At 43.1% G+C, this 18,877-nt stretch overlaps 2 protein-coding genes across 2 annotated transcripts in view; one reads left to right on the top strand and one right to left on the bottom strand.

The window, feature by feature from the left end:
• The window catches only part of igfbp2a (insulin-like growth factor binding protein 2a), an 18,211-nt gene extending 12,428 nt beyond the window's left edge, over positions 1-5,783 (top strand). The window contains exons 3-4 of the mRNA XM_042079785.1: positions 4,494-4,634; positions 4,975-5,783. Coding sequence (XP_041935719.1) covers positions 4,494-4,634; positions 4,975-5,133 — 300 coding nt within the window. The 3' untranslated portion in view covers positions 5,134-5,783. The remainder of the gene's footprint in view (positions 1-4,493; positions 4,635-4,974) is intronic.
• A 1,959-nt stretch (positions 5,784-7,742) lies between these two features.
• igfbp5a (insulin-like growth factor binding protein 5a) lies at positions 7,743-18,086 on the bottom strand. The gene is made up of 4 exons (XM_042081065.1): positions 17,294-18,086; positions 12,151-12,359; positions 11,651-11,770; positions 7,743-10,644 (listed from the first exon to the last, which is right to left on the bottom strand). The coding sequence occupies exons 1-4, from the start codon at positions 17,625-17,627 to the stop codon at positions 10,504-10,506; spliced, it is 804 nt and encodes a 267-aa protein (XP_041936999.1). The 5' UTR covers positions 17,628-18,086; the 3' UTR covers positions 7,743-10,503.
• Positions 18,087-18,877: the final 791 nt, after the last annotated feature.

Raw genomic sequence — 18,877 nt, 5'->3', positions numbered from 1 at the left:
GCAGCTCTACATTATGGAATAGTAAAGTGCAGTATCATCAATGACATTTTAATATACAAACGTTGTGTAAAATGCGAATAAAAACAATGTAATAATCTGCAAATCTCGTAAACTCATATTTAGTAGCCAAAAGGACACAGACAACATATTGTTGTATAAAATTATCACTATGGTTTATAGACATCATGATGAGAGAACGAGTTTGAAACTGTAAAGCATGTATTCATATAACCTCAATCATAATCAAGTAATACACTCAAGTTATTCCTAGCTAACATACTTTTATAACATTTTAAATAACAAGTTTAACTAATACTATTAACATACTGAAGCTATTCTACCAGAATTCCCCCTACGTGCGCTCTGTATCCCTATGTCTCTCTTTGTCACTTTGGGTCTCACTGTGGATGGGTGAAGCCTGTTTGAAAAAAGCATGCTTGGCCTTGCAACTGTAGAGATAAGGACGCCATCGGAGACGGGCTCTACTCAAAAACAGCTAGTATGAGAGAAAACGAGTGAACGATATGTAACCCATGAACGATGTGTGACCTGTGATCACTGTATAAACCCCTGAACTTTGTGTAAACCTCTGAACTTGTGCTATACGGTGAAAAGTTCGTACCCTTGGCAGCAATAGTGCTGACTTGGAAGATAAGACCGAACAACGATCCTTTCATAACCCCACCTGTGGGTTCGAAGTTGCCAAATGTTGTGTCAGCATATAAGGAGGGGTATAAATGTTGGTGTTCAACAATTGTTCGGGAGTGCGATCGTGCGATCCACTCAGGCTTTGGGCTATGTAGTCATTAAAGGAATTTTTGCACGGAACTCTGCCGGACTTTTGCGCCTTCTTTTTGGGATAAGTTTTTGACTTCAGCACTTATAATGGTGTATTTTTGTTACGTTGTAGGCAAGATGTTTGGACTTAATTTCTGGCCCGAGTCTGAATATCTGCCACGACATTATCAAATGTTGAAAATGATAAATTTGACTGTTTCATGGAAAATATATTCATTTTGAATTTGATACCAGCAACACGTTTCAAAAAATGTTGGGACAGTGGTGACAAAATGCTGGAAAAGTTGTGTAATGGTAAAGAAAACAAAAAGAATGTTTCACAACTAATTAGGGTAACTGGCAACATGATTGGGTATGAAAAAGAGCATCCCCAAGACGCAGAGTCTCTTAGAAGTAGGGTAAGGTGTAGGGGTAATCATCACTCTGTGTAAACCTGTGTGGACAAATTATGAAACAATGTCATTTTAATGCTTCTTAACATGAAATAATTATGTTTTTTTTAAGTGTATGTTTTGGGCTTTTTGCCTTTTATTTGGATAGGACAGTGAAGATTGACAAGAAGGTGAGTGGTAATGAGAGAGAGATGGGGTGGGATCGGGATATGACCGCAGGTTCCCGTGGGCACTTGGGCGCTGTAGCCTGTTGCGCCATGGTGCCCCCCAATTGTGAAGTATTTGGGGAGTTCATCATCTACAATACGTAATATCATTTAAATATTCAGAGAATCCAGAGAAATCTTTGCAAACTAGGGATAGAGCTGAGAAACAATATTGATTGGCCGTGGTCTTTTGGACCACAGATGGCACTGCATTAAAACCAGACCTGTTTCTGTAAAGAAAATCATTGTATGGGCTCAGGAAAACCTCTGATAACAATTGTTTATGTGCACAGTGTGATACTCAATTCAGAAATGCTAGTGTAAACTTTACCATGCAACAGCCAAAATTGTCTTTAGACATGATACAGAAATACCACCGTCTTATCTGGGCCTGAGCTTGTTTAAACGGACTGAGGTAACATGGAAAAAGGTCCTGTGGTTAGACCAATCAAAAATTTGCAATCATTTTTGGAAATCATGGACTCATCTGGGCTAAAGAGAAGAGGATAGCATTGTTTTCCTATTTCAGGAAAACAATGGCAAAATGAATTCTGCGCATATTTAAACAGTATTTCTCCACAGAGTAAGAGTCCAGGTACTAAAATGGCCTGTCTGCAGTCCAGACCTGGTGCATCATGGATGAAAAACATGATTAAGAATACCCACTGTTGAGCAACTGAAATCCTATAATGGGCAGGAATGGGACAACATTGAATTCTCAAAACTCTAGCAACTAATCTTCTTAGTTCCTAAACATTTACAGAATTTTGTTAAATGAAAAGGTGAAGCAGCACAGTGGTAAACATTCCCTGTCTCAACTTTTGGTTACACTTTACTTGACAATATCAACATAAGAGTGTCATGACACTGTCATGAACGTGTCATAAACAAGTCATAAACGTTTATGACATGACGCTTCTGTCATTAAGTGTCTTTTTTTTTTTTTTTTTTAATAACAAGATAGGGTTAGGTTTAGGGTTAAGGTTAGGGTTAGGGTTTTGGTTCACCTGTCATGACAGTGTCATGTCATTCTTATGTCGATACTGTCAAGTAAAGTGTTACCCAACTTTTTTTGAAACATGTTGCTGGCATGAAATTCAAAATGATCATATATTTTCCATGAAATAGTCAAAATTTTGAAAGACATTTGATATGTTGTCTATGTCCTTTTTGCTGCTAAATATGGGCTTACAAGACTCACATTCTGTTTCATTTGCATTTTACACAACATCCCAACTTTTTCTGATTTGGGGTTGTAGTACTAAAGTGCAGTATTTTCTCTTCCTGGCTTATTCAACAGTTTAATGCTAGTAGGGATGAATGATCTGCAATCCCAGTTGGTTTGGAAGGACAGCACCCTATACCTTCTGCCTGATGCCATTGCAAGAACCTGAATTAGGGAAAAGCCTAAGTTAATGTTGTGTTACGGTAAAGTGGTAAATCTCCTAATAGAAGTGCTCCATGGCTTCATTCTCCCTGCAAAAAGGAAAAAACAGTGGGCCCTTCTACTTGGAATTTTACCACATACACAGAGACAACTTAATCTGGTTTGTCACTTAGAATACAATGTCCCTCCAGCAACTATGCAATACACTTCCAGCTGTTCAACCAACCAGACAAATGTGGGCCAGATTTGGGCCAGCGCTGGACCAGGCTCAGAAGAAGAGTGGGCTCCAGGCCTACCACAGATGCCAGTCTTTTGTCGGGAATATGGCCTGAGAACTGTGCTGGTACACTTGCATAATGCAATAAATATGGCCTGAGAACACAGCTGATACACTTGCATAATGCAAACTTGTACTTGTACATATAGTATATGCATACATCCACAACATGGTTTATGTTTATGTGCTTAAAAGGGATCACGTCAAACTCTCCTCATTCCTAGTCATCCTTATCCTCCTTTGTAGCCTCTCTCACACTCGTGTCAGGAGGGCTCTGCCAGGGAGAGGAAGACGACCAGACCTACTGCAGTGCTCTTGTGCGGAAAATGGCATTGAGGAGTGTACTTGATGCGGCCAAGCTGATGCAGCGCTGCTGCTGAACCTAAGACCTCTGGGCTTAACGCTGTTTTTTCTTTTAATTTGTTTTGGGCCGAGAACGACCGCTCCTCCAGAAGGGCTTGACAGCTGTTTTGATGTGTTTGCGTATGTTTTTAGTGTTAGTCTCCGTAGGGAAAACCCAGCCAGATCACTTACTGTCAATAGCTCCAGCCAGTCATTCATATTAAGAAAAAAAAGGCTACATAAATGAAATACATAATTTTGAAGGAATGTAAGGAAGGAGTTAGCTACAAGATTTTAGATAAGAATCTGTGTTGTGGTCGTTCCAATACATGAGGATTTGACACAAGCTTGTATTGAAGAAGACATTTTCTAATAAGGAGCAGGCACGGCTACTTGTCTTAGGTCATTGCTCTGTGCGACTGCAAAGATCTGTGTCTCATTTCTCGAGTCTGGTGGGGATTAAGCTTATGTAAGGGGATACTTCAAATTACACAGCCTGCACTGCACTGGGAGGCTGCATTAAGGAAGACATGTTAATCGATTGCTGATGCTCGGTGGACATCATCTCTTTGTGTCTCTGCATTTGATTCTATGTCCCTATGGATCACCAAAGCCATATGGGCTTGATAAGCACATAAAAGTAAAACATATGCCACATAGTGTATTTATACAAGAGTTACACAGGCAACAGGCACCCGCAACTGAAGCGCTCTTTCTGCGTAGCGTAAAAACATTTTTAGAAGACTGGTCTAATTTTTCTGAACGTACAGTATGCAATGCTAACACTTCTGGTGTAACCAGTTCTATTGATGATACAGTAGTTGAAGCTAATTGTTGCAGCAGACGCTACGTGAACGGAACGTTTCCGTTATGAGCCCGTTGTAGCCTCCCCGTTAGTTGCAATTATACAATTGATTCATTTCTGATTTGACACGAGGTATTCTGTTATTGGAGGTATCCTAGCACAACCCCACTCTGTCACTCATCTTGGATTGGTAAAGAACACCATCCCCCTGGTTATATTGCTGTGTTAAGTGGCTTTGGATGAATGTGTGTGTGTGTGTGTGTGTGTGTGTGTGTGTTTTGTACAGACCCAGTGTCAAACGAAACTGGACCAGGTCCTGGAACGCATCTCAAAGATGCCCTTCAGGGACAACCGGGGTCCTCTGGAGGACCTCTATGCCCTGCACATTCCCAACTGTGACAAAGTGGGACAGTACAACCACAAACAGGTGAGACGAGACTGACACCCCCATAGTACCCCACAGCAGTCCTAATGCTCCACATGTTGTGATATGCCATTGTATAATAAATCAATTTGCCTTGGCTGGAAAACACTGTGGTAGGCTGCCTACAGCTTATGTTGGTTTTAAATGTGCTAAACAAGGAAAGTGCAAGATGCTGCAGTGTGATATGATGGAGTTTTACGTGTTCCAGGGATAATGTGGCAATCTAGAAATGAAACTAGGAGAGCATTTAAAAGGTCTTTAGGCTCTGTGTTGATTTAGATTCATTCATTCATTCATTTTAAAATGGCAATTCTTCCTGTTCTTACCTTCTGTCATGTCTCAGTGCAAGATGTCTGTGAATGGACAGAGAGGCGAGTGCTGGTGTGTTAACCCTCACACTGGACTTGCAATCCCAGAATCCCCAGTGGTCAGAGGCGACCCCAACTGCAGCCAGTACCTAGGAGGACAAGAGATTAACCCCCCGACTGCACCCTTGAATTAACCCCCGATTGCGCATTCTGTGCCCTGTACCCCCCCATCCCTCTCCCTCCCCTTACAGCCAACTGGAGGGCACAGCCAGGCCCAGTAGAGGCAGTGTGTCAACATGGACGGAGGGCTGCAACTAGCGATTATTGTCCCGGTCGATTCATCTGTTGTTTATTTTCTCAATTATGGTGCAAAAAAAAAAAAAAAGAAAAGTCAATCAGTGTTTCGCAAAGCTCAAGATAATGTCCTCAAACGCCTTGTTTTGTCCACACGCCAAAGATATTCAGTTTACTGTCATAGAGCGCGAGTACACCAGAAAATAATTTGAAGTTTACGAGGATGGAATCAGAGAATTTTGATTTTTTTCCACCCAAAAATTACTCAAACTGATTTAAAGGATTACCAAAATAGTTGGCGAAAACTTTAAAGGGACACCAGGCAAGCCTGATGCTTTTTCTCTACGAAACTCCCCCTCGCTCGGTCTGAAGCTCTTTTCCTTTCCTTTGCGTCTTCAGTCAAAGGTTTTCGCTGCACTTCTTCGCCGGCTCGGCCATTATACACACGTTTGCAACAATCTCTAGCGTTTCGTTAGCCTGCCTCTGTGCTGTAAACTGATCCTGCTTCGGTCGGCGGGTAGGATACACCGAACTTGCAAGTGGGATATTCTTCCTACAGGCAGTAAGGGCAGGCGAGAGAGCCTTCATTCGCCCCGTAATGAGTCATTTAACCATATACCGACTTAGGAAGATGATTAATTAACACGAAAACGTTGCCTGGTGTCCCTTTAATAATAATTGATTAATTGTTGCAGCATTACAGGAAAGTGAGCTGTAAGATACGCTGTATGTATTTGTGTGAGTGGCTGTAGACATTTTGTTTTCATCTAAAGTGTTCAACTGATTGTTGCCAAATATGTATCTTAGTGTGTGGTGTTTAATAGAAGTAGGATACAGGCAAACTAGGCATCTTTAGACACTTAGAAGGCTGTAGATCTTTTAGTACACCATACAACAAATCCAGTATGCCATCGTCTATGCCAATGAGCTGAGCATAGTGTTTTGGGTAATTAGAGTCTGTTTGTTTGTTGTATCTTACTAAATATAGAGTGAGTTAGCTGAATATGTGTTGTTGCTCAGCACAGAAGATCTTGTTCAGTTGGCAATGTTTTCAGTTCTTTAGACATTGTTTGATATAAAAAGCCATTTTTAACAGAGATTGTAAGCTACAAAGACTCCTTGGGGCTCCCAAAATGATTTTGAGTTAAAGGACTAACATGCAATATGTCTAACACTAGATCCCTGGTAACCCTCTCTAACATAGAGAGACCTCACTTTTTTAACACATTAACAATGTCATAGTTTTATGTTAAAACTGTAATCCATTCCTGACTGGAAATATGGTTTACCACTCACAACCTGAAGGTGCTTTGAAATATAATTGTTATTTGACTACGCAAAGTATGTGTTAAAAAAAATACTGACAAAATGTCTGTTTCATGCAAGATGTTACTGTCTGCAGTGGTGCTTTCTGCCACCTGGTGGTCATTTTTGACAAAGTGGTCAGGGTTCACAGTAGAATAGTGCTCTGACCAACATGACAACCACAGGTGCTGATTCCAAATGGTCTGCACACTATGTTTATGTTTGCTGATTTGGGTTAAATAATTTGGATTAAGAGAACATGTAGGTATGACCAGTACCTTCTACTCTCTTCATAATTAGCACTCAGCCTCCTTGTAAATCATTTATTACACACTGACATGTTTACAACAGACATGGCAATTTGAGGCGGCTCCCATCAAACTTAATATAATTTGTGTTAAGGTGTCTCTGTTCCCCAGTTATAGACAAAATGATCCTTATAACTCTGTACTTTTGACTGGTAGGCTACTCCTCTCTGGAATAAGCTTTCTTGTGTTTCAGACAAATTCTTCCTCAGAATGTTTTTATTTTTTGTTTAGCAGCTCTTGCTGTAGCTATATGTTCTCAACCTTCCATAATACTCTGTGGTTCTGTTGAAGCTCCATTGTATCTTCAGTGTACAAGATGCATACATTACAAAGTACTCTCCAGTCATGTCTTACAGTATTATATTAAACACATATTAAACCAGTTTTGCATCCATGTCCTCATTGGGATTCCCTCTCCTGTTTGTGTGTATGCGTATATTGTTGGCTCAATGTCAAGGTTTTCTCGCCTGGTTAGACCTTACAAATACAAACGGAACAAGAATCGTTTAGCCTATTGTGTGCCTATGGTGTTTTAGTCAAGGAATATGTAAACTACAATGCAAATTGTGTACCGTAGTCTGATGAATATATGTTCTGAAGGTGGGTGAGCAAAAGAAAGCATAGCTCCAAATGTGTGTGTCTAGCTGAGGTAGGATGTAGAGGTTTTTATTGCCAGTTCCTCTGCCAGGCTCCTTGGAGAGGTAGGAAAGAATAGGCCCAGGATCTAGTCTGGACTCCCAGGTGACCAGCAACTGGCTATTGTCAATAATGTCAAGGAACACAACTAAAGATATGTCGTAGCAGCTGTTAGCAGCTAGAAGTACCCCCCCCCCCCCCCCAACAGACCATCCCCACTAATCATGAAACTTCAGGAAGTAAATTGAAATACCTCTTCATAAATGAATACATCATTTTATTTAAATAAATGCTTTGTCATTACAAAAAAAGACAAAGATAGAGTACATAAATTACAAGGTGAATAAATATTACACAGTGATATTGGCGATATCATTTTTGTCCTTTTTTAACAGGAAGACTTGTGCATGATTATTTTTTTTTCTTTCAGAAAATGGGTAGATGAAGTGGGGTGGCTGAAACATTCTTTCCTTCCCACTGCAGGCCAGGAAAAGACTTTCATCTTTGCAAATGAACACATGAGGAGTGAAAGACATATAAAGTTCTATTTTCACATGGGAACTGTTCATCCAATTTTCTACTTCTCATATAAAACATCATTTGTGTCATAAACCATAATCCCTAATAACTTGCTACATAAACAGTGGTGAGACTGAAACATATCGGGCCATGAGACTAGGTACCATCTCGCTCCTCTGATCCTCTCCTCTCAATCGACTAGGTGAATTTGGCAAATGTGACATTACTCGTGTCTGGATCATACGCTTCCCTCCCACTGACCATACCAAAAATAAAGGGACCGGGGGACATTGGCTAAGTCCCAGTCCTTAGCTGGCAGTGTTGGCTCGCTCTCTTTCCAAGATGCCATTTGTCATTTTAACTTAGATTTGTTGATTGAGGTGTCAGATGAACGGGTCACGTTCCTTTATGCGCTTCCTCCTCTCCCCATCTCTCTCACCTGCCGAATTTGCATCGTTTGCATGGCGTCTACCACCGCTGCGGTCCAGAATAGCTCTGTAACTAAGCGCTAGCAAATGTGGGTTGATGAGTGGGAGTGGTGAATTATTGCAGCCCAACTGACCAGGGGAGTGGGGGTCAGTGTGTGTGTGTGTGTATGGGGGTGGGGGGCACTGCCTGAGTCAACAAACCCCTTTATGAGCCATGAGTCTCTGGTTTAAACTGCTTATTTGTTATCTTAGCATGGTGTGACCAATACCAAGGTCACAGGGTCAGTGCCCAGAGAACACAGCTACTGATAAAAACATGTGCAAAATCTGTACTGCAAGTTGGTTAAGGTGAAGGCTCAGAAGAAATTCTAAGAGAACAAATACCAATACTAGGAAGGTACTCTACGGACTTCTTGGAAGAAACTTGAGCCATTAGCTGCTTATCCAAACTATTGTAGGCTACTGCTTATTTACCAGTGGAAATGGTCAAGATTAACTACGGGCCACAAAAGCACCATTACCACCACCAGAGAACGGCTGCCATTTTGACATGACAATACCTCAAAGACTGAGGTGTGTCCACACTTCCTTCACATAAAGTGGAGTCGTCGGTTTCACCAACATGATTCAGCGTCAGCAGAGAGAGCTTTGGAGGGATTCCCAAGCAGTATGACTGTGTGTTGTGAGAGTACTCTTTGTAATGAGGTTACCAATAAGGTTATGACTGCTGGGGTTTGATGGCAACTGCGATTGTTTGCTTGCTACCACACAGTCTTCATTATTCAAGGGAAGTCATTAACACCCAAGGCCACCTTATGCATTCCCTACTATGCATGATATTTGGAGCCATAAATAACAGCATCAGCGTTTGCATATAGCCATTTGACCCGAGGAACCAAGTTTCAAAGCGCAAAAAACCCCTCTTGGCCGCTGTCATATCTAAAGCATCAAGAAAACATGATCTTGCCATTAGTTTGTCCTGTGAACTAAAGGAATATGGGACCTTAATAACACTACCAAGAACTCTTTCCCAGTAGCCGGGTGTGATGATGTTCAGTGAGTAGGTCTACATCTGCAGCTCAAATGTAAATCAGTATTGAAATATCTCATGTCATGGAAAAAAGGCACTGAGATTTACATAGGAAGCCAGAGTGTGGGTAAAAGCCAGCCATCTTGTATTCAAATGATAGGCCCTCTTCAGTTCAACATAGGGTGGAAGGGGAGAGGGGTTTTTGTCTGTATTTGCACAAGTCAAAGCTTACAGGTTCAGGATCATATTGTGATTTTTGAAAGCACCAGTATTCGTTGAATTAAGAGCCCTAAGAAGTTTTCGCTACAAATGATCAAGCAAAGAGTCTATAGTTCAACCAGGAAGAAATCAAATGGGAAGATAAAAGAGAACTATTTCCCAAAGTGTCTGGCAGTACTCAAGAGCTGATACTCCAAAGATAGTGGTCTGATATACTGTAGCTTCCATAGTCAATAACATCAAATACAAAACAGTACGTTTTTAAAGCTGAAGCTGTAGCATTTTACAAAAGCTAGCTTACAAAGGCTAGTCAACTGACTAAACCTTTTCTTGTCAAAGGCAATTGGTTGCCAGAAGCTTTTTGCTGTTAGAGATCTGATAGAGATTCACTATTTAATGGGTACTTGAACTGAACATTTAAACAAATCTGATACAATGTAGGAGGAAATGAACCTGGAAAAAGTCATGTTTAAGTGCTTAGACAAAGACATACATAAAAGTCACTCAAAATCAGGCCAATAAAACAATTCTGCTCACTTCTGGCACCAATATTCAGTGTGGCTGGTGGTGGACATGATTTAGGTGGCCTTAAATATGTCTCACCATTGGAATAGGCATGTTCAAAACACAGCAAAATTACTGTGTGTTAATATATTCTCAGGACTGAACACAAAAAAAAAAAGAAACTCTAAGCAGACAATCAAATTCTGGCCAGTCGGTCTAATATTCTTAAAAAAGGCTTCTGCATGTTAATGATGAGCCATGATTGGTGGTTGTGTTGCCATCTTGGGGGTCATGTGACAGGAAGTCCCCCCCAAAACTGCCTCACTCGTTGTTGTTGCTGCTGCTGCTCTCCAGGTCTCGGCACTGAATGTCCCCTCCGCTGTAGTCCGTCCCTGGCATCTGCACGCCATACTTGTCCACACACCAACAGATGCCCCGTTTGCGGCCACGGGATGGCTTACACTGTGGTGCAGTAAGGAGAGAGGGAAAAGGGCCCAGATTTACCACTTTGATATAAAATAAAAACCAGGTAATCAGGCTGGCATTTCAGCTTTGAACGCATAGCAACGACCAGAAGCCTTACTTTTGTAAAAGGCACACTAGTGTTCAAACTCGTCTATCACACAAGAGTACATCCTTATTAAAACAGAGTAAAGGAAGACAAACAACCAACCATTGCCCAAACACAATCCCACACAAAAAAACACAATTACGACAACAGAGTGATTCTTTAAGACCATGGACCCTGATTTAAATGAGGGTAAAGTCCAAAGTGTGTCAACAAGAAAAGTTCTAATGGATGAAATATAGCTATCGTGTGGCATGTGCGTGCTTTGATATCTTGCCCATGGTGTTAAACAAGCAAATTGACTGTCAAGTTATTACGTTACAAGCAGGCTACAGCAGGCACGGAGTGTTTGAGGCAACAGCAGTGCATACATTGGAAAAAAAATCAAAAATTGGACCAGTCTTCTATGACTATTCTACACTCCACAAACAGAACGCCTCAATTGTGTACCCGGTGTAGCTTGGCTGTTAGCTCATATTAGAGTAAAGGCTTTGGACTGCCCATCATTGAAATTAGGGCCCTGTGATATGAAAACATTATGTCCAAGATATGTACAGTTTATCTAAATAGGATAATAATCTCTGTTTATATATATATAACCACAAGGACAATATCCCTAGAAGGGTCATGAAAAGCAAGCAGGCAAACAGGTCTAAAAGATGCTACAAGGTAGATAATTGTCAGTATTACCAGACAGAGAAGTCCCAGGTTTCACACAGAAGTCTCAGTAATTCTAAAATCTCAAAGTTATTTTCATTCCTGAACAATTTAGGCTACACCAGCCATGCGAGACAGTCAAGATAAGCCTTTGTCTTTATCCTCCTTCGGCACTGTTGCACCTGCCAACTCTAACCCCTCCCTGATCCTCCGTAGTTTTAAAATGTAGGCTGTGTACTGTACCTGCTTGCGTTTGAAGAAGCCCCTCTTGTCACAGTTGGGCAGATAGAGAGAGAGCGCCATGACTCTGGACGTGTCCTTCATCCGCTGAATGATGCCGTCTAGCTTTCTCCTGCAAGGACCCTGTGGACACGCAATACATATTTACAAGGCTAAACAATGAGGTCAAAATCAATAGGCCATGGGCTTTTTCACTGGCCAATTACAAAAGTGAATGTTGACTTTATTTTCAAGGTTTTAAATATTCTTACAATTTTGTGTTTTTTGTTTTTTTTACTGGAGTTTTCCCTTTTTATCATGTCTGCCAAAAGAACAATTTTGGCCTTTTTAGGTTTTAATTACATGCAATAGCAATCTAAAAGAAATTGCTCAAATGCTTTTCTTTCCATTTGTTTTACAATCCTGGCCAATCCATATTCCGATAATTATTTAGCGAGCTAGTTAGTGTGTTGGTAATGGGGCTTCAGAAGTCGGCTGGTTGTTTTCGTAGCTGTCGAACTTACAAATTCTGGTTGGTGTTTGTCTAAGGCGAGCGGTGGGTGGTCTACATAGATCACGGTGCGCAATTTGGCCTGCTGCCTCTTGCGGTCCTTGCGCATGGCCACGGCCTTCTTGCTGTTGATGTGGTCCCGTGGAAACAGTGGCACTTTGGCTTGCGGAAGCAGCGTCTCTGTTACCTCGGTAACACGGGCTTCTTCCTGAGACTCCCGCTCTGAGAAAAAGGCAAAAGAAAACATATTAAATAAGCATCTAGTTCTGATGCACGTCTGGTATTTCCACCCGTCCCACCATTATTTTATTTTTTCTTCATTCTCCTTAATAGTAGAAAACATACAAATAAATAAATGTGATAAGTAATCTCAAAATCATAAATCTTATGACTTTCGTATGACCATGGCCATGACAATATTCTTTACGTCCAACCATTCTATCTATATCTATAGGGGATAATAATTTGTTGTTATAGGACCAGATGACCCGATGAGAGGAGAAAGCCAGTCGTGAATGCTGGACTCTCTGGACTCTCCTTGGCATTTTGAGAGGGAGTGTGTGAGAGGACAAAAAGGAGATATTAAAAGAGGAGAAGAGGGGGTGGGGGGTGGAAAGGCCTCCTGGAACAGTTGCCATCCATCACAGCTGGATAAACATGGTGAGCAGCAGATTACACTAACAGACGAGGATGAGTCGTTTTATTCTTGGGATTGATTTCCCCTCCCTCCCTTTCCCTCTCCCTCCCTCCCTCCCTCTCTCCTTCCCTCCTGCCTTTCCCTCACTCTTTCTCCCTCCGTCACAGAGTCACTCTCTTTTTCCCTTCCAGCGTAGAGTGTAGTGCTGACTTGCCAAAGCCAAGCCGTCACGCTCACACATGACGAGAAGAGTAATATGTTTTGTTGCCTTTTCTTTCTTTCTTTTCTTTTTTCGTGGAATCTCTCCGTCTTTTCAATCCCACTCTCATATCTTCATTCCTGCATTCCTCCATATTGCCTTTCAGCCACAGACTTAAAAAGGCCAGTATCTCCTCATTTGCGACAATAGGGCTCTTCTTTCCTCTTTTGGAATCAAGTTCTCTCCCCCATCTTTCTTTCTCTCTCTCTCTCTCTCTCTCTCTCTCTCTCTCTCTCTCTCTGGCAGGGCCGAGCGCTCAGTTTTTCCGACTCTCTCACTTGTAAAGGAGGCTTAGTGAGTCTGACACTGACTCTCTGAAACTGAGCCAGTGCTCTGGCACCAAGCCAAGGAGGGGTATGGTCACGTGCCCCCCCCACCGCCCTCCTCCTCCTCCTCCTCCTCCTCCTCCTTGCCCAACCCTCACTCTTCCCCACAAAGAAGGTAAAGCTCTCTTCTCTCCTCTCCTCTCGTTCTCCTTCTCTTGCCCTCACAACAGCAGTTCCTGATGAAAAGGGAGGGTGCTACGGTGGTGGTTTTGGGGGGGGGGGTTGCAGGAGTCATGTGACAGCTGTAGTGACACCCTCTGCAGGTTTCCAAGACAACTACAATTGTTCAGCACGACTACAAACAATAAAAAAAGGAGGGGGGGGCAGTTTTGGTGTGTGGCTGGCTGGGTCCAGCTTTTACAGTACATGTAATATGTGTTCCGAGAGCTTTAGGCTACTGCCCTAGAAACTCCTCCGTTTTCCCAGATCCCGTCCATCTCCAACATGGAGCGAGGCAGCTGGATTTTGACATCCTTCCATGCTGCATCCAAGGGTCACAGCACAGCTGTGAGAATTCCGCAGGAATACTGCATCAACTTATTGAAGTTCAGGCAGGCCTCAGTCATTCATTGGCCATGTCCAGTTTTATTGAATTTTAAATACTTATAAATCTTACAAGCCAGATTTTCCACGGCTGTGTTCAGCATTCGAGATGTGGGGCATGCCATCATCTCTGCTTTTTGGGTCTAATGTGAAACAGAATAGATTAAACTCGCATTGTGTGCACTTGCCCCAACCATCTTGCAATAATTAGTAAAAAAAAATCTCCAATTAAAGCGGTTAGCTGTAACTGCGCAAGACGGAGAAGGTAACATATGCAAAGGCATTCAGAGAGTGAGCATGGGGGAATACTATACGGTAATAAGAAATGACCACATTCTTATTTTTCTGACCACACAAAAGTAGAAGACCTTTAGGGTGGACATTCTCAGTTTCTCTGCACACCCCTGACTCTTAAAACAGACAGATTCAGCTCATCCCAGTCTCCCACACATTTTTCTGTTTGTTTGTTTGTGTGTGTGTGTGTGTGTGTGTGTGTGTGTGTGTGTGTGTGTGTGTGTGTGTGTGTGTGTGTGTGTGTGTGTGAGAGAGAGAGAGAGAGAGAAAAAGAAAGAAAAGAAAGAAAGAGAGAAAGTGTGTGCATGTGTATGTGTGTGTGTATGTATTTGTGTGTAACAGTATAGGCAGCGTGCATATGTGTGTGTGTGTGTGTGTGTGTCTAAGTGCATGTGTATTTTTATGTGTGTGTGTGTGTGTGTGTGTGTGTGTGTGTGTGCCCGTGTGTGATTCTGCAGCTGCTGCGCACCCTTCCTCCCTCCCAGGTGTGGGTGACAAATGCATGCTGAACGACTTCTTGTAAAACTTTATTAGGAGAATCACCGAAGCCTTGCAGTGAGAGAGAGAGAGAGAGAGAGAGAGAGAGAGAGAGAGAGAGAGAGAGAGAGAGAGAGAGAGAGAGAGAGAGAGAGAGAGAGGCTGCATGCATATTTCATTGCTTTTGTGCTTTCTGCAGGAACATGTGGAGAGAAACATAAATTTGCCCCAGAAACGTCATTCAAATGAGCCAAGTAGTCATGGCACCGGGTGTTTTAATACCGTAATGCAGCAGTTCTTCCCCAAATCACAGAATCGATTAAGAAAAGAAAAAAAACCCATTAAGAATAGCAAGATTAACATATGAGAATATGTCCAAATAAATGTCCTGTGTTGGATGATTTGGCTATGGTGAAACAGTATGTCATTGCATGCATGCTTTGTCTTTTTCTAAACATTTGACTCTCTCAGCTTACAATGCAAGTGACCCCATTCACTCTCATACATGCAGGCATGGGGGGAGCAGAAAGGTGCAAGATCTCACATGTCCCGCTTCTTAACCACCAAAACTGAGCCTCTGTGTGTGTGTGTGTGTGTGTGTGTGTGGGTGTATGCCTGTGTGTGTTTATGCGTGTGTGTGTGTGTGTGTGTGTGTGTGTGTGTGTGTGTTTGTATGTGTGTGTGTGTGTGTGTGTTTGTATGTGTGTGTGTGGGGTGGTTCAAGTATTGTAACAGAGCCGAGCAAATACCCTTCTACCCCCCCAGACTCCACCGTGACGTGACGCATTGCGTAGCTAAGCACCCAGCGAATCAGGGTCACAGCAGATGAGCAAATCTCCCAAGCCTTGGTAGTGGTGGTGTCACGAACCAACCACCCCCCCCCCCACACACACACACACACACCACCCACCCCCAAGCTTTTCCTCGCCCCAACACCCTTCGACTCATCCAATTTTTGCCCCTTTTCTTTTTCAGTAACAGAGCACCGAGCGTGATGATCAACCACGTTTGCGTCTCTTCTAAATTTGCCATCATGGGCATCATGGAGCTGGCGCTAGTTAACTGCATCTCCTCTCCGCATCCTGAAGGATGTCATCAGCGAGGCGGGCCCCTCTGGCTCCTAATCTGGAGGTCCTGTTCGGAGAATTCATGCTAATCTGGTCTCGGCCCTGCTGTCCTTGGAGAGCGGCCCGACACCTGACCTTGATCTCCTTTAAGTGTCTCACTCCAACTTGTTCTCCCTTGACAATTCTCTTGCTCTCTCTCTCTCTCTCACTCACTCTCACTCGCAGAATAGTCTCACACACACACACACTCTCTCTCTGTCACTCTGCCCTTGCTCCCTAGCTCCTATCTCTTGCTCTCACTCTCTTCATCTCTGTCGCTGTGATTGGTGCACACTTTCCTCTCTCTCTTTTCTTTCTCCTTCTCTCTCCCCTTTTCACATCCAACTTTAGCTGTGGTGCATGCTTTTCATTTTCATGCTCTCTCTCTCTCACTCGCAGAATAGTCTCACACACACACACACACACACACACACTCTCTCTCTCTCTGTCACTCTGCCCTTGCTCCAGCTGGTAAGTGGTGGTTGGGTATGTACTTGGGCAGGCCACAGGAAATGAGAGCTGCTACTCTAAATCCTTCTGCAGCCTGACAGACGGCATGTCGCGCAAAAGCTCCAAGCTCCAACGGCATTCTGCTGAATCACTGCAGAACAACTGTCAACCCACACCATCTCTCTCTCTCTCTCTCTCTCTTTCTTTCTTTCTTTCTCTCTCTCTCTCTCTCGCTCATTCTCTAGTTCAGCTGTAAGACACAGTGTGAAGATAAACAAAGGGAGCCAAATTCCTCTAGGATAGTAATGGAGACCTGTGCCCCCTCACGGGGCTCCTCTGACACAGCTCGGGTCACCGCGGTCACAGGGCTATTCTTCTGCGGGATAATGACGCCTCTGAAGTCCAATAACTGTAATCATCATGCCATTTTGAGCCCAGATGAAGCCTCCAGGGGGAGAGGCGTTTTAACAACACAAACATCACTTTAAGCACCCCCCCCCCCCCCCCCCCACCACCACCCCTACCCCTCTTGATTTTCACCTTGCACAGCCGGCAAACAGAGACCTGCCTCAGGAGGACAGGACTACTAGAATGTGCTCACATGGGACCAGCACCACAGCTGGACATGAATGGGGAGCATGAATGAAGTTGTCGATTGATGATCTGATAAAACTCTGTGCATGTTATTAAAGACAACTGACCATGTGTCCATAATTTGAATGTGTTGTATGGCTATTTAGAAAACCCTAATCCTTAGGGGCCATGAAAATAGTTATTCAAATAATAGAATTTGAATAACGAATATAATGATGATCACATTTCGTCAAATATCCTTAGGGCATTGTTTGAATTTTTACAAGATTACATAAATGGGAATAATGACCCAATGTCCCCTTGTGGTACCTTAGAATAAAGGGTAGACCTGATTTGCATGGAAACAGAGGACAAAAATAATCTCAGTGGCAACGTACATTTCCTTTGTGCGTGTAGCTGCACAAGCGAGACCAGCATTAGGATTCCCCCCCCCCCCCCCCCAACACCCCAGAGTCACACCTTGCACTTACCCTTTGCAGGATGAAGCGGTTTGTATACTTTCTCGTTCATGCACACGCCTTTGCCATGGAGGAGTGCGTGAAGAGGCTTTTCCTCGCCGCTCCGCGGCAAGCAACGGAGCCCTTGACTGCACGGGCCAGTATAGACCCCGCACGGCTGACCCTCGGACAGCGCACAGGTCAAGCAGCAGCCGCAACCCGGCTCCTTCACCAGCTGACAACCGACGGGCACCGGTGGGCACATGGAGAGCGCTTTCTGGTCGCACGGTTCGCAGGGCACGTAGGAGCCCTGACACCGGGTCAGTCCCAACACAAATGTCACCAAAGTGCAAAAACTAAAAAACATATTTATGGAGTCAAACGAAAAAAAAAAAAAAAAACAGAAGTACTCCACGAGAACTATAAATCTGAGATGTGGTGTTGTGGGTGATCGCTCAGCGTCCGGTCATTGAGGGACGGAATTCATGTCTTTGGAATCAAGTCTGCAATTGTGCAATGGTATCTTTGGTCGTTGGATTGAATTTTCCCCTTTCCCCGGTGTCAAACTAAAATATTTTTGTCTTTGGAGAAGTGCTGGTATTTGTTCTCCTTTCACACGAATTTCTAAAAAATGGTGCTCAAGTAAATTAAAAAATATAAGCCTCAACGCGTTTCCAAATCAGCCACACGTCAATGACGACAGAAAACTCCTGAAATCAATGAGCGGTAATAGGCACCCGGTCTCCTCCTCCTTCAACTACTTCCAGCCGTCTCTCTCAGCGCTCTCGTCCTCGGCTGACAGCAGTCTTGCCTTTTAAAACTGCAGACACGAACCCTAGTCAGTGAACATGTGAGCGGTAGGAAGGGGGAGGCGCACTTCATTTCGCTTAAAGGTGGGGATTCTTGGGCGGGTCCTGGTATACCGGCAGTAGCAAATTTGATGGCTCGCATACATTTCTAATAGCCCCTGCAGTGGTCCAGGACCTCCAGGTGACGTGTCACATGGTAAAGACATGTCGTGTGATATGATGAAAGCCAACCTTATGCTATGCTAGAGGTTAGTTGGGATGCCACAACCGATATATTTGTGTCAAATAAGCTACAGTTCAGTTTCAGTTGACAGTGGAACTTCACTGGGAATGGGGAACTATCTACATTTGATGTCTGTCAACGCTGTTCGTTACTGAGATCTCACAATTAATCTGTCCGACTTCATTTTACGAAATTATATTGTGGAAGAATCAAATAAGCAAGCATACAATCATGAGACTAAATGGCAATACTTGGCTATCCCTGGTAATGGTGAAATAGTATGGTCAATACCAAACAGTTGCTATATCCTATAAACCCTGCTTAAGACGATTCGTGTATCTAGGCTGCCCCCATTAAGGATACTTATTTCATATCACATTCTAAAGATAGACTCATATTTAGAGCAAGCACCTGTTCTATTTGTGGCGCTTAGTACAATTAATTTTTCCATTTCAGTCACAACGGATGTCAAAGAACGCAGTATGATATGGCTTTCCATGTGAATTTTGTTACCCGAGACTGGCATTTTGGGCCATTTTTACGACCCCTTCCATTCGTATAGGGTCATTCTGACATGTTTTTTTC

The sequence above is a fragment of the Alosa sapidissima genome, chromosome 23, assembly GCF_018492685.1.
Source record: "Alosa sapidissima isolate fAloSap1 chromosome 23, fAloSap1.pri, whole genome shotgun sequence".
Classification (NCBI taxonomy): domain Eukaryota; kingdom Metazoa; phylum Chordata; class Actinopteri; order Clupeiformes; family Clupeidae; genus Alosa; species Alosa sapidissima.
Note: the sequence above shows the minus strand (reverse complement) of the source record. Positions and strands in the feature narration are given on the sequence as shown.